The sequence below is a fragment of the Primulina eburnea genome, chromosome 8, assembly GCF_022965805.1.
Source record: "Primulina eburnea isolate SZY01 chromosome 8, ASM2296580v1, whole genome shotgun sequence".
Classification (NCBI taxonomy): Eukaryota; Viridiplantae; Streptophyta; class Magnoliopsida; order Lamiales; family Gesneriaceae; genus Primulina; species Primulina eburnea.
The window spans coordinates 1,834,782-1,857,308 of record NC_133108.1 but is presented as its reverse complement, the minus strand read 5'-3'; the positions used below and the strand labels follow the sequence as shown (position 1 = coordinate 1,857,308).

The 22,527-nt window shown below is 34.7% G+C and overlaps 7 protein-coding genes across 11 annotated transcripts; 3 read left to right on the top strand and 4 right to left on the bottom strand.

Annotated features, from left to right (window-relative positions):
- Positions 1-367: 367 nt before the first annotated feature.
- Positions 368-2,076, top strand: LOC140838306 (large ribosomal subunit protein uL6m-like). Of its 4 annotated transcripts, XM_073204507.1 has the most exons (3): positions 368-613; positions 740-794; positions 1,639-2,076. In XM_073204507.1, the coding sequence occupies exon 3, from the start codon at positions 1,658-1,660 to the stop codon at positions 1,964-1,966; it is 309 nt and encodes a 102-aa protein (XP_073060608.1). In that variant the 5' UTR covers positions 368-613; positions 740-794; positions 1,639-1,657; the 3' UTR covers positions 1,967-2,076. The 4 variants fall into 4 exon arrangements, 3 of the variants coding, with proteins under 3 accessions (XP_073060608.1, XP_073060607.1, XP_073060609.1); XM_073204506.1 differs by lacking the exon at positions 740-794 and having other exon boundaries at positions 372-613; XR_012119568.1 differs by lacking the exons at positions 368-613; positions 1,639-2,076 and adding an exon at positions 1,177-1,632 and having other exon boundaries at positions 621-794.
- Positions 2,077-2,280: 204 nt separating this feature from the next.
- Positions 2,281-4,645, top strand: LOC140838308 (protein AE7-like 1). Its single transcript, XM_073204509.1, has 3 exons — positions 2,281-2,709; positions 2,773-2,872; positions 2,973-4,645. Exons 1-3 carry the CDS (start codon positions 2,600-2,602, stop codon positions 3,012-3,014), a joined length of 252 nt encoding a protein of 83 aa, XP_073060610.1. The 5' UTR covers positions 2,281-2,599; the 3' UTR covers positions 3,015-4,645.
- A 131-nt stretch (positions 4,646-4,776) lies between these two features.
- On the bottom strand, positions 4,777-5,686 carry LOC140838305 (uncharacterized). 2 transcript variants are annotated; one of them, XM_073204504.1, is made up of 3 exons: positions 5,495-5,686; positions 5,264-5,420; positions 4,777-4,980 (listed from the first exon to the last, which is right to left on the bottom strand). In XM_073204504.1, exons 1-3 carry the CDS (start codon positions 5,617-5,619, stop codon positions 4,855-4,857), a joined length of 408 nt encoding a protein of 135 aa, XP_073060605.1. In that variant the 5' UTR covers positions 5,620-5,686; the 3' UTR covers positions 4,777-4,854. The 2 variants fall into 2 exon arrangements, with proteins under 2 accessions (XP_073060605.1, XP_073060606.1); XM_073204505.1 differs by having other exon boundaries at positions 5,303-5,420.
- A 1,150-nt stretch (positions 5,687-6,836) lies between these two features.
- On the bottom strand, positions 6,837-7,598 carry LOC140837663 (uncharacterized). The gene is made up of 2 exons (XM_073203775.1): positions 7,363-7,598; positions 6,837-7,275 (listed from the first exon to the last, which is right to left on the bottom strand). The coding sequence occupies exons 1-2, from the start codon at positions 7,533-7,535 to the stop codon at positions 7,086-7,088; spliced, it is 363 nt and encodes a 120-aa protein (XP_073059876.1). The 5' UTR covers positions 7,536-7,598; the 3' UTR covers positions 6,837-7,085.
- A 1,488-nt stretch (positions 7,599-9,086) lies between these two features.
- On the top strand, positions 9,087-11,374 carry LOC140837662 (protein LIKE COV 3-like). The gene is made up of 6 exons (XM_073203774.1): positions 9,087-9,271; positions 9,690-9,742; positions 10,284-10,393; positions 10,524-10,691; positions 10,758-10,982; positions 11,092-11,374. Exons 1-6 carry the CDS (start codon positions 9,125-9,127, stop codon positions 11,196-11,198), a joined length of 810 nt encoding a protein of 269 aa, XP_073059875.1. The 5' UTR covers positions 9,087-9,124; the 3' UTR covers positions 11,199-11,374.
- A 2,330-nt stretch (positions 11,375-13,704) lies between these two features.
- On the bottom strand, positions 13,705-16,782 carry LOC140838303 (acidic leucine-rich nuclear phosphoprotein 32-related protein-like). Its single transcript, XM_073204502.1, has 2 exons — positions 15,504-16,782; positions 13,705-14,314 (listed from the first exon to the last, which is right to left on the bottom strand). Exons 1-2 carry the CDS (start codon positions 16,596-16,598, stop codon positions 14,048-14,050), a joined length of 1,362 nt encoding a protein of 453 aa, XP_073060603.1. The 5' UTR covers positions 16,599-16,782; the 3' UTR covers positions 13,705-14,047.
- A 2,990-nt stretch (positions 16,783-19,772) lies between these two features.
- On the bottom strand, positions 19,773-21,448 carry LOC140838304 (uncharacterized). Its single transcript, XM_073204503.1, has 3 exons — positions 21,080-21,448; positions 20,537-20,878; positions 19,773-20,453 (listed from the first exon to the last, which is right to left on the bottom strand). Exons 1-3 carry the CDS (start codon positions 21,407-21,409, stop codon positions 19,986-19,988), a joined length of 1,140 nt encoding a protein of 379 aa, XP_073060604.1. The 5' UTR covers positions 21,410-21,448; the 3' UTR covers positions 19,773-19,985.
- Between the last annotated feature and the right edge of the window lie 1,079 nt (positions 21,449-22,527).

The following is a 22,527-nucleotide window of genomic DNA, read 5'->3' as shown; positions in this document are numbered from 1 at the left end:
ATCTATTTTGATGTCATCACGTGGAAACTTTTGTGGCATATCCATGATAGAGGACTGGTGTACTACTTGTTCAACTTGATTTAAAAAAACACTTTCCCAATGATTTATTTTAAGTTATAATGTTGATAAATTATTAAATTATTTATATTCTTTAAGATGAAAAAAGATTTTTTTAAGGCAGAAATTTGTGTGAGACGGTCTCACAAATGGTATTTTGTGAGACGAATCTCTTATTTGGGTCATTCATGAAAAAATATTATTTTTTATGTAGTCTTACTTTTTATTCTGAATATTGGTAGGATTTATCCTTTTACAGATAAAGATTCGTGACACTACTTGTTTTTAAATAATGAATTTCAAAAACTTAACAAAGCCAAAAAGTTCCTAAATATACGACCTTGATTGGTTTTTTCTGGTTAGAAGCAAGAGGGGAAATTTGTAAAATTTAAGAAAATGAACTCATCGTTCATGTGGTCATTTTCTTAAAAAAAAAATAAATTTGTTGGCCCCGAAGCAAGAAGCCAGGCTTCGTTGAACAAATAAAGCTGACAGGAACCACAAGTGATTTCTTGGGACTGAAATTTCAGTTTGTTCACTAGAGAGCAATTTCCGGGTAAAGGCGCGAACTTTCCTGTCTATGAAGATGCATCTGTGTGTGCTTTTAAATACTATCTTTGCGTTCATCTCCTCTGATTTGCTTATGTACATATGTTTTCTGGTCTGTTGCATATTTATTCAGTTCCAGTTCTCAAGAGTGACAACTGTTTGATGAAATGCCGTTTCAGAAACCTGGGGTTCGTACCAATTGAACTATTTGGCTCTAGTGTATGTTATTTTAGGATTTAGGTTTTCGAATTGAATCCTTGAAGAGATTTGGAGAGGCAGTGAAAGAGGCAGAATTCAAAATGGAAAATTAGACACAATTGGGATATTTTTTTTTTTTGAAATTGAATGCAGACACTAATTCATGATCTGTATTTTGGTTTTCGAATTGATTCCATGACGAGATTTGGAGGGGCAGTGAAAGAGGCTGAAGAAATCCAATTGCCTGGTTGCATTTCAAGCATTAGCTGTTCGAGTTTATTTGTCATTAATATGTTTGACCGTTTGTTTTTGTATCTGACTGCTATTTCTGCACCAAACCACTAAGTTTTAACTCACACTTTTGCATTTTAGATGCTGCTATAGTAAATATTACTTTGTTGGATATCATCTTTGCGCTGTAGATCTTTCCTTTTCCTATTGATAGGATGCAGGATGCCAAACCGGAACAGATGCAAAAAGTATTGTCCTGATGAACATATATCTGCAAGTTAAGAATTTGGTTTTACATACAATTGCATATGCTACGATTAAGTGATTTTGTTTCGTAGAAATATGATTGTATCTTACACATACGATTAGGTTATAAATTGATAATTTTATGTGGCACTTGCCTATTTAGATTTTCCAATGTTGTTAGACATCTGAATGCGTTGTTGCATGAGGCAGAGGAAGGTGCAACCCTACCAACCTTTTAGTTTTTGTGTCACGAGTAGTTGTTTCATTCGTGTCTATTAAATCTTCACTGGAAACCCTTGTTTGTTCGTATTTTCGCTTTTATTTCACATTCTTGACTTCATTCATACTTATTTTCAGGTGATTAATATTTGCTGAAATGGAAGCCAAGTTCTTTCGCTTTCTTAAGATTGTTGGTGTCGGTTTTAAGGCTAGAGCAGAAGCTGAAGGCCGTCTCTTGTACTTGAAACTCGGTTATAGCCACGAGGTTGAACTGACGGTGCCTCCAGCAGTTCGTGTCTTTTGCTTCAAAAATAACGTTGTCTGCTGCACTGGGATTGACAAGGAGAGGGTGCATCAATTTGCAGCTGCCGTTCGTAGTTGCAAGCCTCCCGAAGTGTACAAAGGCAAAGGCATAATGTACATAGATGAAGTGATAAAGAAAAAAGATGGCAAGAGGTCTAAATAAAGGGCATACTTTTTGTTTTTCTGCGGATAAAATCGATTTAGAATGTTTCATTTATGCACAAACGATCGTTCAGAATGTTTCATCCAATTTCAAGAAATCGTATTTTGATCTCTACAGTTTTCACTATTCCATTTGTGTGATTTCTTCACTTTTTAACGTGCAACACAGTAAGTAAATTTAAAATACTCGATCGGTTTGCCATCCGTTCTTGGTGTTTAATTTTTGGTTTATTTCGCGGGGAAGATTACACAAACTAAACTATCTCGAAATTCCGAAAAAAGAAAAAGAAAAGAAAATCCACTGCAATAGAAGTACTACTTTTTGAATTTAATTTAATTAAATTTGGGACTGTTTTCATGGAATCTACTACAATTGGGAGTTATTGAGGAAAGGGGGAGAAATCAGAGATGACTTTGGGTCTGATAAACGCAAATCCAGTGGTTCACGCTAAGAAGGAGAGGCACGCTTGCACAGACGACCCTCTCGCCGTCGATCCCCTTGAAATCTATGATATATTTTCTTGGTTTTCTTTGAAAAGCTAAGCTAGAAATTCTTGATTTGCTTCCTGTAATGATGATTATCTATATATTGTATTGGGTTGAAGTTTAATGCGTGATCCTTCACTGTGAATGAATGCACCATGTGAGGGATATAAGGGATCCAGAGCATCCGTATTCACTGGAGCAGCTCAGCGTGCTCTCTGAGGAGTCTATAACTGTGGATGAGAAGCTTGGACGCATTCTGTAAGTATTTGATTAACTTCATCTCTGTATTATTTTTGTTTTCTAATTCTCTGTTCGTGACAGGATTACCTTTACGCCTACTATCCAGCACCGCAGCATGGCCACCGTAGTCGGTCTGTGCCTAAGGGAGAAGTTGAAAGACTGTTTTCCTCCACATTTTAAGGTGCTGTTATTTTTTGTAATTTTTCCTTTTATGTTTGAGAAGAGAAAGCTGGGGTCTTTTTGAAATCTGGTTCAAATCAATGTTAATTTTATGCTCACAGGTGGATATAAAAGTAGCTCCTGGATCTCATGCAAATGAATAATCAAGTGATAATAATACCAAATAGCTATTGCATCTATATCATTATCGATGATCATCTTTCCTTGGATATAATTGGACATCCTGCATAGTATTTATTGCTTGATGGGTTTTCTTTTTTCTTTTATCTTTGTCATTTCTTCAGTTGCAGCACATGCGCTTGTTGCTATTACCTAAACAGAGTTTAGTGGAACTAACTAACATATGAATGCCAAAATAAATATAGACCTGAAAAACGAAGCATAAGTCTGCTGGAAACAGGTACTTATGATCCTGAAGTGAAATATCTGAGTCAAGCATTATTGTCAGGTCATACAGTCCCGTGGGATTTTTCAGCCTCAATCACTCTTTGTTCGCAACCAGAGCCTGCTAACTGTCTTCATCGCCACTTGTCGTCATTTTGTGGAACGAATCGTTGTCAAGTTCCCAAAACTTAGCAGTTTTGATATCTTGGACCATCAATCTTGAAAACTCTTCATGATTGCAGTTCAGAGTCCACCACATTCACTGGGTAGGTGGTTCTCATCATCAAAAAAGGTCTTCCTTAGCAGTTAGCTCCACGCTATCTTTGTTATTGGGGTACACAAACTTTATTTTCTGAAATGTCTTCTGATCAACAAAGTATTTCACAACCTGCAGAGAGTAATTCCAGGTCCAATAATTACAGGTGCTGTGTAAGCCCAAGTCGATCTGGTTGTTATTCAATAAACTTAGTCGCGCCTTATTCCGCAAAAGAGAATATTCGAGCTTGAAACCAATTTCTTTGCTAGCTCCAGACTGAAAATGGAACTGTTTTTAACTTAAAAGTTTGTCTCATTTGAATTCCAAAATCCGAACTTGATTTGTTTGAATATTTAAAGTAAATTATTTGCATAGTTATTTAACAATGTTCGAATGATCGTTCGAGCCCACGTCTTCTTTTTACCTTTAAGATAATCATAAAATTTTATTAATAAATCAGAGCTCCGAGCAAAATGGTTAGATCTTAGTCGAATTCACGAATTTGAATGCAAACCAGATGTGATATATTCAAGCCAACTCGATTCATTTGCATCATCACTCATACCAATCATAAGACATCCGAAAATGGTGAAAAAATATCGTTCATATTTTATGAAAATCAAATGTCATTTACGAGCTAGGAGAGAACAAATTACAGCTCATAGCATACCTGCCAAAACGCCTCAAAAATTTTAGGCCGCCTTCCACTTAAGAGATTCCTCCAACATTATTTGAGCTTTATCCACACTCCAATTTCGAGCTTCTAAATACCTCCTAGGACACCTCGATACAGGTCCAAGAGCGTCCCTTAGTTGTTGAAACAGTGATCTAAGCTTATTTTGTTCATCAATGTGACTGATCAGGCTAAAACGAAAACGTCTATTTGCTGTTATTACCTTTAGGGGTGGGTACGGTACAATATATTGTACCAACTACGATACCGTATACCGTACCGTAAATATCAATATGGAATTTTTTCATACCAATACCGAAAATTCGATATACCGCACATTCAGCATACCGAATTTTCGGTGTGAAAAAAATTCATACCGTACCGACACTAATATTACAAATCTAAATTGTTCATCCACCACCACTATTATGACTAAAATATTAAGATTTAAAATCGCACTTTCAAAAGAACGAATCATTATTTAAAATCGTTTTATTTTTTTTATCATTGAAACAAAATAATGTTTCAGGCATCTCAGCGAACATATTACTCTTAACTAAAAAGATATTCCACAAATCAGAAGGAGAGCGCATAATAGAATGTGATCTTTATTGATTCATATGAGAATACTGGCTTAGTACAATATTATTACATGTAAAGTGTCACTAAATTACTGCCGGACGTGACTGCCCATCCTCACAACGTTGCCATCGATATCCCGCACATATCCCACTTTCTGTCCCCATTCCTTCTCCTCCGGCTCACTCACCGCCACCGCCCCATTCTCCACAGCCCTCTGCACCACGCCAACAAATAAAAAATGTATTGTCTTATTCATAATGGACGATGAGAACTTGCATGGATGGACTAATTTAACGAGTCGTAACTTTTCAAATATTCCAATATCCATACATAAATTTCTGGGATAAAGTTTTATCGACGGTACAGATTGTTTCACAGAAAATGTTAGTCACATAAAATTTCCTTCCGAAAGAAACCATTATATATATATATATATATATATATATATATATATATATATATATATATATATATATATATAGAAGAAACATATATACCTTGAATGCAAAATCGACGTCCGAATAATCGAAGCAGACCTCGATGGGGTTCCTCTCGTGTTGTGGGATCTGCACTTTTCCGGTCAATTCCTCCGTCTCTCGTTGCTTCACCGGGGTAAACGCGAGCGTTGTGTTCCCGCTGTGCAGCTCCCCCCATCTGCACGACAATCATATATCTCAAACTAATGTGATCTCTTTCCTACATTTAACGCTTCGAATGAACTAACGTACCTGCGAGATTTGTCCAAACGGCGGACCTCACAGCCGAAAGCTTTAGCGTAAAACGCAACGGATTTCTCGACATCTGCGGCATATATAATCGTGTAAGCAAACGTCGGTGCATTGTTTGACGCCATCTTTCTTGATTCACTCACTTTTAGTTTCCCCTCACCAGACAATATATGGTTAGATTTTGTTACAAGATCCAAGATTTGTTTGTACTTATAGTGGTTCAATGAACACACACGCGTCGCTTAAGAATATCAAAAGCTGACACGTTGAGCGGGTAAGTGACACGATCCAAAGTAAAAACGATTACTTTTTGTTTTTTCTTTTTTATTCTACACATACATTGAATAAATAATAATAAATCTGAAATAATAATAACATAATCAACGATGATAATGACAAAGAAACGTGTACCTAACGTGTCATAGTGTAATAGAACGTTTGAAAATCAAAATAAAATATATTTTCATAAGAAACAAAATTATAAGCACTTCAGCGGTCTTTTTTTTGTTTTTACTCATGACTATGACAATTGAATACAATACTGCCTTTTGACTAAATGTTCGTATACGATCCAATCCGATCCATTATAAATTTATAAATATAATATATAATACTTTAATTAGTGATACAAAATTTTGCAACTTCTTTGATTGTCTTCTCGTGTAAAAAAAAAAAAGAAAAGAAAAGAAATAACAATAACATATTTATGATTAACGAAAATATTATTGAGTCGTGACAATTGATGATGTAACAAGAGTTGTTGTTGCATGCTATCTATATCCTTATTTGATCAATAATATATAGATGGATTATTATTGTTTTTTTCAATAAAAGTCGACCACTTTGGCTGAAACTCTAAAAAAGTTAGACATAAAAATTTCATATAATTTCAGTGTTTGGCCTTTACGGAAAAAACCAGAAATTCAGTTTATTTTTTAGATGAAATTGTTTCCAGACGAACCGTAAAATGAAAGCATATACATATTTAGCAGCATCTCAACTCATTCACCCCAAATACCAACAAAATACAAAGATCATATAGTGGATAAGATAAGGATACTAAAGAATGGCGCGGGACGATCTTGACTTCAACGAAACTGAAACCGATCCATTTTTTCCACCATTATTTGCGATTTTAACAGTTGGAAATTTAGAGTTTTGGTCACGAATGTCGGCTTACATCGATATAGAACTTGGTTGACATCATATTTCATTACACCAACCAAACAATTTTTCTATTTCTATAAATTGATTAATGAATACACACAATATCATATACACCATGTAAGGAATCCCAACAATATTTCGGTTCTTCTAATCTACAAAGCAATAATACATCATATTAAGCCAAATACCGTAAACTTGTCTTCCATGTACGCATAAAATTATACAACTGTCAAAGCCAAAATATGCAATACCAATCCACTCCCGCGCCTATATCATCGTTACAATAACTAGAAAACTTGGGACGACTTGATATTTAAACCACTACCTTATTACATGATATATGTAAATATAGAAGAAACAGAAAAAAAAAAAAAAAAAGGTGCAGATTATATAATCTCTTGTCCATCATCACCAGATTGTTTTCTTATGATGCGGGCTTGCACTGGTCCCTCCCACTTTCCTTCTCCTTCACTTCACTCCCTTGATTCTCATGAACAACTTTATCTTCCTCGTCTTCCTTATTCAGGGTCTGGTTCCGTGCATAAGTTCCCCCGAAACCTTCTTCCTCCGACCTCGTTGCGTATCCTTCTCCGAACGAATGGCTCATCGTGTCCCTATTACATAACAACAGAAAAATCGTAAAATTTTTCCATATCAAAACAGTATACAAAACTGGATATATGTATTCATCTACCAATTACCCTTTATCGGTTTCAAGTTGCTCGTTTAGTTTGTCCATTCTGTCTGATTCTCCGTGTCCGGCTGCAGCTTGTGCGTAACGGATTTTTGAGGTCTTACCGATAATCTTTTGCTGATAAGATGGAAAAAGAGTAGATGGGGTCTGCGCTCGTGTACATCTTAGAATACTAAACATATTACCTGCAAGATAAGCCACGGTCTGCGTTCTTCAAGGAGGACGGAGGTATATATGATTAATATTATTATATTGTGTATTGTTTATTACAAAAGAGTGGACATCTGTAATAGGTGAAGACAAATTGGCCATTCAGAAACCTATGAATCAGCCATCAAAAACATGGTCTGCGCTGCGAGGAGTTCAACGCGTGTCCAGTTTTCTTTGACAGGTGTTTGTGTAAAATTCAAGAATTTTACTAATTTCAAATATTTTAGTATTTTTATATTTATGTATTATTCATGACCCTACGAGTTTTCGAAGACTAAGAGAAAATTATTATGTGAAATACCAAATAACATAAATTTAAAAAGAGAACTTTTTTCCAGATTATTTTCGGATTCATATCAATGTAGTGTTGATTGAACGATTAGGACCTATTTCGACAGTTTCACTTGTTGATTTGAATCCGTCGCAGTACCCAAATTAAATTAGATAAAGCCCAATCTGGTAGAAGACCAGTACTACTACAGGAAAAATGTCATCTTCCTGTACGAGAGAGGATGCAATTTTGAAGAATGAAAGGATAACTGGAAATGCAATTACCGAGGACTATTACCACTGGGGTAAGGGCAGTCTTTATTACTTCTGTAAATGGGTAGAATGGCAGAGCAAGAGGCACAACCATTCCAGAAAAGTATACTCACCCAGACAAGACCTTAACCATGTGGCCAAACCGAAGAAATTGCATTCTTCTTTAACTCTGCTACACACAAAATAGTGGACAAGTTTCACTGATCTTGCAAGTAACAAAACTTATAATAGAGGCCATGGTGTCAAGAAAATTCTAAATGTCTATCGATTCGACGAGGGTTGTTTTAATGGGAGATGAAATGATGTTCAGTCACTGGAATCCCTGCAGAGATATGCGGTTTAAGCTAGTGTACACTAAAATGAGATACACACTCATTTAACATATATATGTTGGATGGATCAAAATATGAGTGAATCCTACGTAAATCACATGTCCGACTCATACATGAACTCGATAATACGCTATGCCGTTGTCCAAGAATATAAGACATGGGTTATATGACAATTTTATAGTATCACAACGTCACACTAAATTTAAATAATTAAAAAATCTCTCGGTTAATATAATAATAACGTAATGTAAAAAGTGTAAAAGTGCCCGTGAAACAGGACGGGCTTCTGCCAAAACGTATCATCCATCGTGGGCCCTAGATTATTTACATTTTTCCATTTTAATCTATTGAAAGCAGGCCCAGGCTCACAGGCCGAAACAAAAAATGGCTGCTTTCTTGCAAAATGGGCCCACCCATATTACATAGATTTTGGTTTTTATGATAACACGTACAAATGTTCATTTAATACGAAAGATGTAAACATTTTAAAAAACACCAATATTTATTTCTAAATGATATAGATTGGAGTAAAGAGTTAAATAATCAAAAATTTGATTATTCTTATCAACATTTTTTTGATCCAAATGACTTACAATAGTACAGTGGTAGATTTCAACATGAGTTGAATACATATATAACTATAAGAGTGAAGGGTTGGGTAAAATTGTAACAGACATAATCTGGATGGGAACGAGAGAGCAGAAGGATAGAGATCTGGAACGCCTTATACCCACTCTTTCCACCGTCGGAGGATTTGATGATTCTTCCTCCAAATCATCATCTCCATTCGATTCCCCCACCGCCTCCCATCAATCCTCCGCGGGCAAGGAGGTGATCAGCTTCTTTTTTTCTCTTCCAGTAATCGTACGTATGTCGTCGTGATCGTTCACTTGATTTTATCCTCCAAATAGCATGCATGGCGTGAATATTATTCAAATTTGATAAAGACTGAGCCTTGTTTACGTAATGAATAGTAAGTCGATCGTGTGTACCTGGTTTTAAATTTAGGGGAAGTGGAGCGTTTGTACGTGGAAATATTTTAATGAAATTTTAAAGGTGGAGTGTGAAAGCTGCGTTTTTAAATAATTATTCGTATTTCCAGTCGTGGAAGACTGATAGGGCTCACTCTTTGCTATCTTTTCTGTCTGAATCTATCTGATTAACTTGATGATGATGGATTCTTGATGTTCTGTGAGTGATCAAAAGATTTGCAGGGAAACGTGTTGATGTTTTCGGGTCTCTTTTGCAGGCATTCAGCAAGGTTATTCGTAGTTGGGCATCGAAAAAGTTTATGACAGGATGGTCAGTTATGTTTGCTGCTAGATTTTGCTACTTCCTTACTTGCTGTTTTCCTTGCTCATTTATGCTTATTTTTGTACACGATGAACTTTGAGACAAAGCAAGAACCATATAAAATCATGAATTAACTTCCTTGAATTAGAATGGAAAACTCAACTGTGTGAGTGTTCTTTGATCCATTCAAGAATATATATTCAAAACAAGGTATAGATTTCTTTCCATGTTCTATCACTTCCATGTAACTTATTATGTCCAAATTTTTACTGAGTTTATTAAATCTCAGTTGTTTTCCTATTCCTTGTTCATAATTAACACTTTAAGTAGTATCTGAAAGAGATTAAATGTCGAAAGCTAACTACTTTTTGGTTTCCCAACAATTGCTTTTCACGAGCCAGTGGCTTGTTGTTCTTTGCCCGAGCAATCATAAAAGTGGTTGAACCTTTTTCTTTTCGAATGTTTCATACGAAGATCAGAGAACGTCTAGAAATTTGTTTTCTGTGCATGTTTTCATAATAATCTTTGCCAAATGGTTACATTTTTGCAGTGTTATCTTACTTCCAATAGCCATCACATTCTACTTCACTTGGTGGTTCATTCATTTTGTGGATGGCTTCTTCTCCCCAGTTTATAGCCATCTGGGAATCAACTCATTCGGTATGCTTCAGTAGCTGCTTATTCCAGATTTGTGTAATGATACAAAAAAAAAAAAGGATTCCATATTTGAGGCAACAAAATGATACAGGTCTCAGCAATAATGCCTATAGTTTTGATTTTTCAATGGCAGGCCTGGGCTTTGTGACCTCAATTACTTTCATCTTCTTGGTTGGAGTGTTCATGTCTTCTTGGGTTGGTACGTCGGTTCTTGCTTTGGGGGAATGGTTTATTAAGAAGATGCCCCTTATGAGTTACATATATGCAGCCTCAAAACAAATCAGTGCAGCGATTTCTCCAGGTAAATCTAGCTTGTTTAGCAAATATCACATCTGTTAGAGATACCGAGTACCTTTCACTTGTTCAGATCAGACATCTCAAGCCTTCAAAGAAGTGGCGATTGTAAAACATCCTCGTATTGGAGAGTATACGTTTGGCTTCATTACGTCGACTGTTATTCTTCGTAAAAGTACAGGTGCAGAGGAACTTTGTTGTGTTTATGTGCCCACAAACCACCTTTATCTTGGAGACATATTTCTTATCAATTCGAAAGAAATTATGAGGCCTAATCTTTCAGTTCGAGAGGGCATAGGTAAAATCTTGACGCAAAACTACAAATTTAGAACTTTCTTGGATTTTTTAAGACTTGAGAGACTATTGATACGGTGTACCTTCTCCTTTTTCTTTGCATGTGACGGTAGAGATAGTGATCTCGGGCGGAATGTCTATACCAAAGATCTTGACTGTTTCTGATACACAATTCTTGCTGTCGCCAAGAGTTGGCAAATTCACCATACCACACGTTTAGCAGGGGTAGCTTGTTTTTCTGTATACATGCATATCTATTAATAAATAGACAACAGTGTTTCCAAGTAGCAAGCTAGAAAGGTTTGTGTCTTGCCTGGAAGTCTGAGATAAAGTTCTTGAGTTTCATATTGCTTACTCATCTGTTGTCTGATGATAATTGTGTTTCCAAGTAGCTAGCTAGAAATGTTTTCGTTAAAAACTTGAAATGAAGTGAATTTGAAATCTACTTGAATTTTGTTCATCCAACCAAATCCATTAATTCAAAACTATCAATCCAAGCTTTACCTAAGATAAACCTGAGTTGCCTAATCAAGCCATGTCAAGTAAAAGTGATTCTCTCAATAAGAGTCGTCGAAGGTGCAAATGATCTTGTTTCAAAAGCGTTTCCAATTATTAAAGGCTCTGCAAAATATGGAGGTGTGATGGGATCATGATATATCAAGAACTATTTCTGATCAATTTCTTTGCTGCAGTTTAAGATGAATCCATTTCTTGTTGTGTGTGTTCTAGAGTTGTGAATATGTGAGTGGCCTTCGCTTGTCAGCAAAATGCTCTAGCTTCTCTCTCCAGTGTACTAGAATTAGCGCTATACTCGTTCTTCCTAGAAAACATATATGACACACATGATTCAAATCAAGTGATTAAGACTGCTGACTGTCGGATTCGTAATTATGCAAAAGTGGCCAAACGATATGTGTATATTAAAACTATTTTTGTTTATTTAGTTTTATATTAAAAACCATTTCTTATATATTTTTTAAAGTATATTTGATATTCTATAATTATTTTGATGCATTTATTAATATGATTTTAAATATTGAATTAAATTTTGATATTTTTACGTACGAGTGAATATGCGACGTTACACGTTTTCAAATATAGAAATTTATGACATAATATTAATGTCACATGATCCGACCACCAAGGATCTCTCGTTTAATTAATTCTGTATAACTTTGACGTATAATCCTTATTTGTTATTAATACATAAGAAACAAAAGCATTAATTTTTTTTTAAAATGTCATGATGAACCAAGGACTTTATTTAATTTTAGTTTGGCCCAAACCTAGCGTGTTTGTTTTGAGATCACCATCAACAAAACACATACATAGAACATTCAGATAAACCAGGAACAATGGTAGAATGAACTCAACTAACACAATATATAATAAAAAACTTGATCTCACGAAGAAATACAACACGAGTCAAATATTGAACAACACCTCGAAAAAGATGGCACTCGCTAGTTTCAGCATTTTTTGCACTGAATCTCATACAAAAAAAATGGTTGATTTCATCTTACATGTCAGATCGTGAACTTTTTCACTTTTATCAAGATGACAGACACCCACGAAGGGTATGGAGCAACAGTTCCGTTCCGTCTTGAAATTTATCGCACCTCTGTCTGATCCCACTGCAATTGAATCTTGGCAATTTTAATGGTACGATTATTATTAGGATTTGGGAGCTGAGAGGTGAAACTCCAACCCCACCAGTCACAGGGTTTTCGAATTCAACCCCATGAAATTTATAAATTAACATCGTCAATATATATTTTCTAATAAAATAAAATTTTGTTGTATTTATTTGTACCGTACCATAATATATATAAAAAAAGATCGCTGATATAATATACTAAATTTGTCATTAGGAGAATATATTTTGGCAATATTATTAAACTTCAATTTAAGTATAAATTGTACAGAATAATTGATCACCAAATATCATTTTTACAGTATAAAGCAGTAATTCTAATGTAAAAAATAATTTAACATTAATAAAACAAAAACGACTATTACAGGGCACACAAGAATCATACCCCATGGTAGCGTTTGATTCGCTATATTATTATCTACATTTTTATCCAATCTAATCTTATATTTCGTGCACTATATTATTTATTCATCTATCAATCAAATTATCAATCATTTATCTCATATTAATTAAATTATCAATCAAATTATTGAATTGAAATTACAATATTACTCTTAATAAATAATATTATAAATATTTTATTAATATTCTAAAAAAAACAAAACAATAATATCACATTATTTCAAATTTAATCAAATCAATTAATCAAATCAAACAATATATTATCTACCATTTTTACATATTTTATTATTTAAAAATAGTAATAAATTCCATGCTATTTGTCTCATTCCACGTACCAAACGATATCTATATATAATTTTTGATATCTATATATAATTTTTTTTAACTATTTGAATTAGTTGTTCACTCTGTATCACGAAAATGATGAAGACATCAGGTTTTACGCGTAAAGAAGTAAAGCGAGGCCAAATGATATCCAAAAACTCGGTGATCCGTTTGGTGCAAATCTCATGAAGGGCCGAATCGCTAGGCAGCCCAAATCAAAAAAGCGTGCTTCTATATTCCAACCATTACCTGCAGGGTCGTGAAAACCCCATAAACATTATTATTATTATATTGCCTAACGAGTAAAAAAAAAAGATAGCTAACTGTACCACATCACGTAAGCACGTGGGAGCAAAGCAATTTAACAAAACGACGTCGATCCCGGTATTTTGTTTGTTTAAATACAAGCCAAATTCAAAACAAAACAAATTCAAAGAACAAGTTCCTCCAACATCCAATTTTTTTCTACTTTCCCTCCGTTTGAACACCTCAAATAACTACCATTTAAACTCAAGCACCAACGGCTACTGCATTGAAACCCAATACATAACCACTTTTTAAACATTATAACACTCATCCACCTCAAAATTCCCTCCAAAATAAGAACAAAGGGCAACCTGCAAACCAAGATGACTTCAAGTGTCGGCCATTTTCAAAGAACAAACCTCACGTAACCACAATTGCTCCCGCTAATGGTTCTTCGAAGATTTGCTGAACGGCAGCATATCATCATCGTCATCTTTCTGAGAATCTTCATTTCTTTTCCTTTTGTCGGATGAAGATGATGGCAATTCTTGAATTTCCCCATCTAGGTTTTCCTCATCATCTTCTTCTTCGAGATCTTCCTCGATTTCAGGATCCTCATCCTCGTCTCCAGGGTCCAGGTCACTACCACCTGTTTGTGGCTCAGCACGCCCAACAGGTTGTACCAGATACCCATTGTCGTAATCTTCCTCCTGTAATAAACTAAATTCAGTTACTTGAAACAACATACTTGAAATTCATATCCAATTAATAAGAATGGTTTTTTCTTCAAAAGTTTTTGGACGTTGCAACAAGACAAGGATAAATTAAGCATATCCAAAGAGAAGAGAATGCAAGAATAACGTGCCATTAAGAGAGAACCAAAATCAAAGAATGTTCACAAATCACACTCAGCTACCAAATCATCACACCATTAAAAGCAAATCAATCTAAAAGGAGACAGGGTAAACACTCGTATTCTGCAGATACACCATAACTTCGAAAAAATTACACATTTCAGAAAATAACATATAATTCAGTCCCAGCTAAAGTAACAACAAAAAGTAGCATACAAAAATAAGATCGATGAACCACGTAATCAGGACATTGATGGCAGAACAAGACAACTGCAAGACACAGGTTTTATGTACAAAGAAAGGATTCGACAGGCAGAGTTTGATGGCACAAAATATTCCTCTTGAATAACTAACAGCATGGAACCCTTTTCATTTATCCTATTGGTATTTAATGGCCTTGAAAAGGCTCGCTTTTAGTCATGCATCTTTATAAAACTTCCTAGAAACTTCAAACCATCAAGTTTTTACAGAAAATGATTTCTCAAGCACGAAAGTGCTTCCAGCAAACTACTACAATATATATTCACAACAAAAACTTCCATTTTGATTGTTTTGCTATTGCAAAACACAAAAAATAGTAAGAGTCTACAGAAATGCTCAAAAAATGAAATCATGTTGTGCTCGACTCATAATTGAAAAACTTCAGAAGCCTTGACAATTATGACAGAAAAAAGAACATTTCTTTGACATACCGACAATGACTTTTAGCTACATATGCACACAATAACCTACGAACAAAAAGTTAAAGTTGACAGATTGATTTCCAATAAAAAATTTGTAAGTGCTGTAAAAAGGGGGATCAGCCCCTGCTCAAGAACCCTGAGCAGTGTAAAGAAAGCACCAACAATTAGAGTTCACAGGTCAAGCATTGGGCATCTATCTATCTGTATTAGCTAATAATACTACTCACGGTTCATATAACACAAAAACATTAGCATAAAGCAAGATAATCCATTGCAAATTCTCAATTAACTGTACTTTGAATTCAACCATCAAAATATATAACAAAGCAAGGCCATTTCTCATATATAGAGGGATCCATCACCTCATCCTCATCGTCAAAATCACCATCTTCCTCAACAGCCTGTTCTTCTTCCCCAGTCTCCCCATTATCGTCCTCATCTGTATCATCCTCACCTTGCTCATGCCCATCAATCTCACCCTCCGCACTCGTCAACCTCCCAGTACCACCCGCCTCCCCAAAATCCCTCTCATCATTGTTCACCTCTTCTTCCTCATCTTCATCCTCGTCCTCATCCTCATCCTCCTCCACACCATCTTCTTCCTCACTGTCATCAATCTCATGTACTTCCACCACATCCTCATCCTCTCCCTCGTCATCCTCGTACACCTCCACCAAATCATCGTCTTCTTCTCCTTCATCATTATCATCCTCCCCATCCACAGCAACCACCCCAAAACCATTCGGATGGGGATGAGAATCCCTGCCACCTCTGCTCAACCCGTCGACCACTCTAGGAATTTCTGTTTCCTCCTCATCAGCATCACTCTCCTCGTCCTCGTCTACATCCACAACTCCCTCCATCCCAGCTTGATCGCCGTTGTTCAACTTAAACGGATGATCCTCCCCATCAACCTCTCCGCTCCCAGGATCATCCTCCTCTTCTTCATCCTCTTCTTCGTCCTCCGATTCCGGCCTCTCATTCTCATCAACATCCATCTTATCCAAATACTTCAAAGACCTAATTAAACCAAAAACCTGGGCCCGGTAGTCCTTCACCCGTGTTACCGGGCACTCATAAAGATCCAAAGAATCCAACCTCAGCTCCGCCAACGGCCTCAAGTCGTTAATATCAGAAATTCGATTATTGGACAAGTCGAGGTCCCGCAGCGATCCAAGACCCGCTTCAACAAGGAACTCTAAGCCTCCGGCAATCCTGTTGTCTGACAGGATTAGCCTTTGCAAATTTCGGAGGTGAGGGAACTGCTCTAGCGACGAGACGCCTATATTCGCTATGGAGAAGTGCTGCAGGCTGTGAAACTTCTCGAAAAGTGACGGCTGAGGTAAACGACCGTGAAGGCACTTGACGGCGCCGTCGAGGGTTAACGATCGGACGGAAGCGACGTCCGTTTGACCGTCTAATGCAGCCTCCACCGCCCTCTCCCAGATCTCATCCATTAATTAATCAAACCCTTTCTCTTTACTGATCAAATTCACAAAGCTTTACCCACCAATTCAATAAACGTAAATGATTAAATTTTTTGTTTAAACTTTGAGGCGGAAGCTTCCCACAACAGATTTGGAATTCCAATTTTCGTATATATTTGTCTCTCTCTAAAACACCATTGCCAGTGAGGTTCTCTCGCTCGCTGGCTCGCTCATAGATAATGGAGGCGAGTCGGGCCCGAGTTGAATGACTCAGGGTAAGGTTAGGGTTGAGTTAAATTTGACCGCGGTTGGGTTTGTGCAGTTGACGCATTAATTATCTGTGGCCGTTCGATTTTCGTTATCGGGATCGATGACATGGAATGTATATCAACGGTGGAGATAGGTTGATATTGTGTTTCTTTGGAAGGGTTTAAAGAATCTAGAAATATGATACCAAACATATCCCTCATTATTAGGCTGTGAAATTACCTAATAGAGTATTTCAAAAAAATTAAAATTTACCTAATAAAACTCATAATTGGCATATAATTTAGTAAAATATTATAAACTAATGCTACATGTCTAATTAATTTATATTTATACAATTATTATAATACAAAAAATTCAATACAAAATCTCATAATACAATAACAAAAACTCAAAATATAATTGTTGTAAATATTTTTATATTATATAATGATTTAAAGAATTGTATTCAACTTTATGTTTAAGAAAAAATCAAAAATATTGTAAAATAAAATTTTTATACAATGGATAGAATTGACTCGTCTCATGAATAAAAATTAAGACTGTATCGCAAAAGATCTATTCTTAAAATATTCATCATCTTTAAAATATATATTTATAAAAATATATGATAATATATATATATATATATATATATATATATATATATATATATATATATTATATATATATATATATATATATATATATATATATATATATATATATATAAATTGAGGTTCAGAAGTCTTAGATCTATAAAAAATATATGATAATATCCTGCAACTTAATACATGGGAAGAGATTATTAGTAATGTAATATAAACATATCAAAGTAAAATTTTTAAATCTTTAATTGTTTTTATTACATTTTGTTTTTTGGATATAGTATCTAGAGATGTCAATGGGGCGGGTATGGGGCGGGTTTGGCTAAACCCAAGACCCTCCCCATGAAAAAAACTTTTACCCATTACCCGCCCCACCCCGGTTAAATATTCTTCGGACCCACCCCACCTCGAATACGAAATGGGGCCGAGTAGACCCGTGAGACCCGAATTTTTTTAAATAAAAAACAATCTTTCTTCTCACATGACTGAATTATGAAACAGAAAAGCCTCTAAATAAAATATTGTGGAAAATTAATTCATGTCTTCGACCACACTTAATAATAACAAACAAAGTATTTTCACGACATAAAAAATTACTTTTAAAAAAAAGAGTTACTAGCTCTCCAAAATAATCTTGACATCCCCAAAAAAAGTCATAACATTATTTAAACAAATCAATATAAAATCAGTGAGTAGACAATATTTAAGTCTACTAAGATGCAGACCAACTATTCTTCCACTATTATTAAAAGCAGATTCAAATGCAACAGTTTACATAAGAATAACTAACATCGTTATAGTTGAGGTGAGCTACTAAAAAAATGAAAATTAATAAACCTAAAACCCTAGAATATTTATATGCACATATATATGGGGCGGGTATGGGGCGGGTATTATAGGACCCATTACCCGCCCCATATCCGGACGGGTCTGAAAAATTGGACCCAAGACCCACCCCATGACCCATTTAGTATGCCCAAACTCACCCCATACACGCGGGTCCATTGCGGACCATTGACATCCCTAATAGTATCGATTATGCAATAAGATCCATATTTCTTGCCCATTGTTGAATAATACTTTATGGCATAGTTTGGTTAATGAGATAAGAGAGGGATTGATAAATAATTCTCCTTATCCCATGTTTGGTACCTTTTTAAAAAGCTCATGATAATATCACGGGCCCTTGATAAATAATTTTTTAGAAGGATAAAATATTCCTAATAGAAGGTGTGATAATTTTAATCAAATGATAAAATAAACTACAAATGACTTAATTACCCTTAATTTATAATGATTTTTTATAAATCTATGCTAGTAGGTAGAAATTAAAATCATTATATAATATGATAATTATATAATGATTTCGAGATAATTATATAAATAATTTTTATAAATCTCAATAAAATTATTATTATAACTCGATTAACTTTAAAAATTTATTTTTGACTTGACTCAAAAAATCAAGGACTCAATTATCATATTATATAATATATAAAATTAGGTAAAAATAAATAAATCATGCAAGTACTATCGGCACATGTACAGATAAAAAATATGAACTCAAGCAACAATTTTGAAATTATAAAATTTATTATGATAAGGTTAATTTTGTCATTACAATCTAATATATAAATTTAATCACTCTTATTAAAATAATACCAAACATTAAATATAATATTCTACATCTTATTTATCCTTAACTTATCCTTATATTATATATCACATGTTTATCCTATCATGTGTACCAAACTATACCTATAGGTACCGTTTGGTTCGTGGTGTAATACAAATAAGATGGTGATAAATAATATTTTTTAATAATAAAATATATAAAAACGAAAGTTAGTATAATGTTTGATTTGATTGATTAAATTTAAGATAATATTATATTATCGTTTTGTTTTTTTTTTTTTTGAAAATATTAATAATTTCTTATAATATTATTTATTAAGAGTAATATTGCAATTTCAATTCAATGATTTGATTGATATGAGATAAAAAATTGATGCTTTGATTTATGTAAATAAAATGATTGGTAGATAGATAAATAATATAGTACATCAAATATTAGATTAGATTGGATAAAAATATGAATAAATAATATACAGTACAATATCTATATCAAGTCTAATATTATTTTTGGTTGGTTTTTGTACATGAGTCTTCTATTCACAAAGATCTGACACTGTAATAATGCAAATCTCTGAAAAAAAATTGAATATTGGAGGAGGCATTCTTTGTCACAAATTGTTTGAATTTAGATGTGTGTATTAAAATATAAACAATTTTAAATAATAAAATTTAGTATATCATATTATTATTTGTAGTCTAATCATAAAAAAATATATAAGTAATTTCAACTGCATTACTCATGGGAGATGAGATTATAAATCGCTACATATTTGTAGAATTTAAGACAAAATTGAATGAAACAACGCTTTTGAAATAATCATATCAAATATGTCATAATCTCAGTATGTGATTTGAATTCTAACAACTATGAAACAACAAAAACTGCTGAAAGTTTGTCACCTTCTCGCTGAGTTATTTTAGCTTAAAATCAGTTGGGAGGCATGAAGAATTCAGAATTCAAACCGGAAACATTGAAATCGACCTCTTCGATTTTCCAGGATTCTTCCAATTCCCTTTTGTGATTTGCAGATTGCTCCCCATATCTAAAAACAGTGACAAATGTCTTCCCACTATGTGCAATATTCACATTATCTACATACTTGTAGCCTTCGATCACAGATTCCATGCTCGTTTCCCAGAAAACGTCCCCATCATCTTTACTGGTTTTTACTGTGAGTAATCTGGAATCCTCTAACTTAACCAGAAGGCCGGATCTTTGGCTAAAGTATCCCCATATAGTGTGATGAATGATTTCGGATTTCGGGCTGTTCTGTGCTTCTAATGTAGATTGGCTTGCATCTAGCTTTAGTATGAAGCAATCTTGGTCGTTTATTATTTTTTCGCCAATGCATACTGCATCGATGAACAAATTGGCTATTGAACGTGGATCCAGGCCCTGTAAAAAGTTATCAGATCATGAATAGGAAAATGACAGCGGAGTCGAGGCGGAATGTTTCGAAAATGAAGCATTATAATTACCTGTAAGAATCGACGTAAAGGTCTAGGAGGACCCTTCGACATTGGCCTTTGCTGATTCGAGGACTGTCTCCAAGCAATCTTGCCATTGCTTCCTGATATAACCTTGCATCCCGAAATCAGCAGCTCTAAACACCACTTGTCGGGATTCTTCTGCCACAGCACGAAGCCTCCCGCTTCCTCCGTGCTCGTGACCTTTACACTTTCATTATCACCTTGATGAAAATCTGATGCACTGATCTTAACCTGTCCTATCGCACACATGCTGTTTACTGCGTTCAGTGCCGGTTGCCCTCCTGTTGCAGCTATGTATTGTTGTACTATGTATTTGGCTGTTGAAGCTTCCTAAAAATGACGACATGCATTTAGAAAAGAAAAGTGGTTTCCAATAAATTATGTAATATGTTATAAATGAATGGTGGAATATCACAAGTTTTCACTCAAATTCCTCATTCTCATGCAAGCATTACAGTAATTTTCCAAGAAATAATCAGAAGATTAAAATCCAAGGAGAATGTAAGGCTAAATTGGGCATCGTTTACTTACAATGGAAGCATGTTTAACGGGACGATGTATGGATTGATCCAACTGCACTTGCATAGGTATAAGAGGAGATCCCACAAAATACAGAAGAAAGCTCAATTCGTTGTATCTTCCGGCAATGATCGGCGAGGACCACTTATCGGAAGTCTGAGCTTTCATCCACGTCGCCATGTTCTGCCACCGCACGGCCACATTATTCCCCATCCTGGTGAACATGTCCTCCGGGATCGGCACCTCAAGCACAGTCTCCAGCCCATCTTCCCGGTCGAAATTCGGGCACATTTTTCGCATGAAATTCGCTTGTTTGTTCTTCTGCTGTGCGTTGGAATGCATTACTACTTTTCCCGTTTCTTTGCTGGAATTGAGATACGAACTAGGATTGTATATCTGGCGTAGAAGAGATCAAAACCGGGGTTGTTTGTGAAGAACAACATGATAACTTATTGGACACCTGGAAGGTTGCCCATGTTTTTAGGGTTTTGTGTGGACATGATCACTTATTGGAATTGATCTCATCATACTATAATTAGGTTTCATTCTTATTAATATAACAAGAAAAAATATTCATTTCTTTCATATTGCACTTCATTCTTGAATTTGTAATATTATAATAATAAGCAAATCCATGTTTTTAGGAAGATAATTTTTTTATCACATAAACTTATGTGAGACGGTTTTACAGATCAATTTTATGGGACAAATATTTTATTTGCGTCATATATGAAAAAAAAACTATTTTTATACAAAAAATATTACTTTATATTGTAAATGTAGACATGGTTGAATATTCTCAAGAATAAATATATGTGAGATTGTCTCACAAAAAATCTACTATTTTTTTATTTGGATTTTAGAAATGACATGCACTTAAATGAATTGAATAAACATTTAAGAATTTTTATATATTAAAAAACCAGGGAAAATTCTAAACATTAATTTTATTGGTTTGCAGGATTCGACAGCTTAATTATAACGATAAGTAAAACTTTTATGACCTTTTTAACTACTTAATAACACACTTTTCATAAATTAAGTCCACACGATATCAAGTTCCATTTGCACACATTAATTTATCATCATCAAATTACAGCAAACAAGACTTAGTTTTCTGTAAATGGCATTAAGCTCGAAGTGGAGTTGTGTATAATCAATCATGTCAAGTATGGAGAAGTTCCACTTGCTTGTTCCTATTCTTGGAACTTAGGGTTCAATTCCTTTGCTGAATATTTCCTCCATCTCCTCCAGCCTCCGGCCGTTCGTCCGGTAAACAGAATTACACGAAGAACCATGCCACCACTGCTACAGTACTGGCGTATAAATAGAACGTGCCGCTTAAGTTATGTCATCGGCCAACGATAGAAATGTCACCAAAACTGTATCCTGGAACAAGGCAGCAATATAGTACTGTAAAGTAGAGGCAATGATGAATCATTTAACCGCAAAATGAAATT

What these genes read in the sequence shown, in the direction of transcription:
- LOC140838306 (XM_073204507.1), top strand. Translation starts at nt 1,658, where the DNA reads ATGGAAGCCAAGTTCTTTCGCTTTCTTAAGATTGTTGGTGTCGGTTTT.
- LOC140838308 (XM_073204509.1), top strand. Translation starts at nt 2,600, where the DNA reads ATGCACCATGTGAGGGATATAAGGGATCCAGAGCATCCGTATTCACTG. An exon ending in GAGAAGCTTGGACGCATTCT is followed by an intron (nt 2,710 to 2,772) that starts GTAAGTATTTGA and finishes TGTTCGTGACAG; the next exon opens with GATTACCTTTACGCCTACTA. An exon ending in GTTTTCCTCCACATTTTAAG is followed by an intron (nt 2,873 to 2,972) that starts GTGCTGTTATTT and finishes TTATGCTCACAG; the next exon opens with GTGGATATAAAAGTAGCTCC.
- LOC140838305 (XM_073204504.1), bottom strand. Translation starts at nt 5,619, where the DNA reads ATGGCGTCAAACAATGCACCGACGTTTGCTTACACGATTATATATGCC. An exon ending in CGTTTGGACAAATCTCGCAG is followed by an intron (nt 5,421 to 5,494) that starts GTACGTTAGTTC and finishes ATTGTCGTGCAG; the next exon opens with ATGGGGGGAGCTGCACAGCG. An exon ending in ACGTCGATTTTGCATTCAAG is followed by an intron (nt 4,981 to 5,263) that starts GTATATATGTTT and finishes GGCGTGGTGCAG; the next exon opens with AGGGCTGTGGAGAATGGGGC.
- LOC140837663 (XM_073203775.1), bottom strand. Translation starts at nt 7,535, where the DNA reads ATGTTTAGTATTCTAAGATGTACACGAGCGCAGACCCCATCTACTCTT. An exon ending in CAACTTGAAACCGATAAAGG is followed by an intron (nt 7,276 to 7,362) that starts GTAATTGGTAGA and finishes GTTATGTAATAG; the next exon opens with GGACACGATGAGCCATTCGT.
- LOC140837662 (XM_073203774.1), top strand. Translation starts at nt 9,125, where the DNA reads ATGGGAACGAGAGAGCAGAAGGATAGAGATCTGGAACGCCTTATACCC. An exon ending in AATCCTCCGCGGGCAAGGAG is followed by an intron (nt 9,272 to 9,689) that starts GTGATCAGCTTC and finishes TCTCTTTTGCAG; the next exon opens with GCATTCAGCAAGGTTATTCG. An exon ending in AAAAAGTTTATGACAGGATG is followed by an intron (nt 9,743 to 10,283) that starts GTCAGTTATGTT and finishes ACATTTTTGCAG; the next exon opens with TGTTATCTTACTTCCAATAG.
- LOC140838303 (XM_073204502.1), bottom strand. Translation starts at nt 16,598, where the DNA reads ATGGATGAGATCTGGGAGAGGGCGGTGGAGGCTGCATTAGACGGTCAA. An exon ending in ATTTTGACGATGAGGATGAG is followed by an intron (nt 14,315 to 15,503) that starts GTGATGGATCCC and finishes AGTTTATTACAG; the next exon opens with GAGGAAGATTACGACAATGG.
- LOC140838304 (XM_073204503.1), bottom strand. Translation starts at nt 21,409, where the DNA reads ATGCATTCCAACGCACAGCAGAAGAACAAACAAGCGAATTTCATGCGA. An exon ending in CCGTTAAACATGCTTCCATT is followed by an intron (nt 20,879 to 21,079) that starts GTAAGTAAACGA and finishes CGTCATTTTTAG; the next exon opens with GAAGCTTCAACAGCCAAATA. An exon ending in CTTTACGTCGATTCTTACAG is followed by an intron (nt 20,454 to 20,536) that starts GTAATTATAATG and finishes AACTTTTTACAG; the next exon opens with GGCCTGGATCCACGTTCAAT.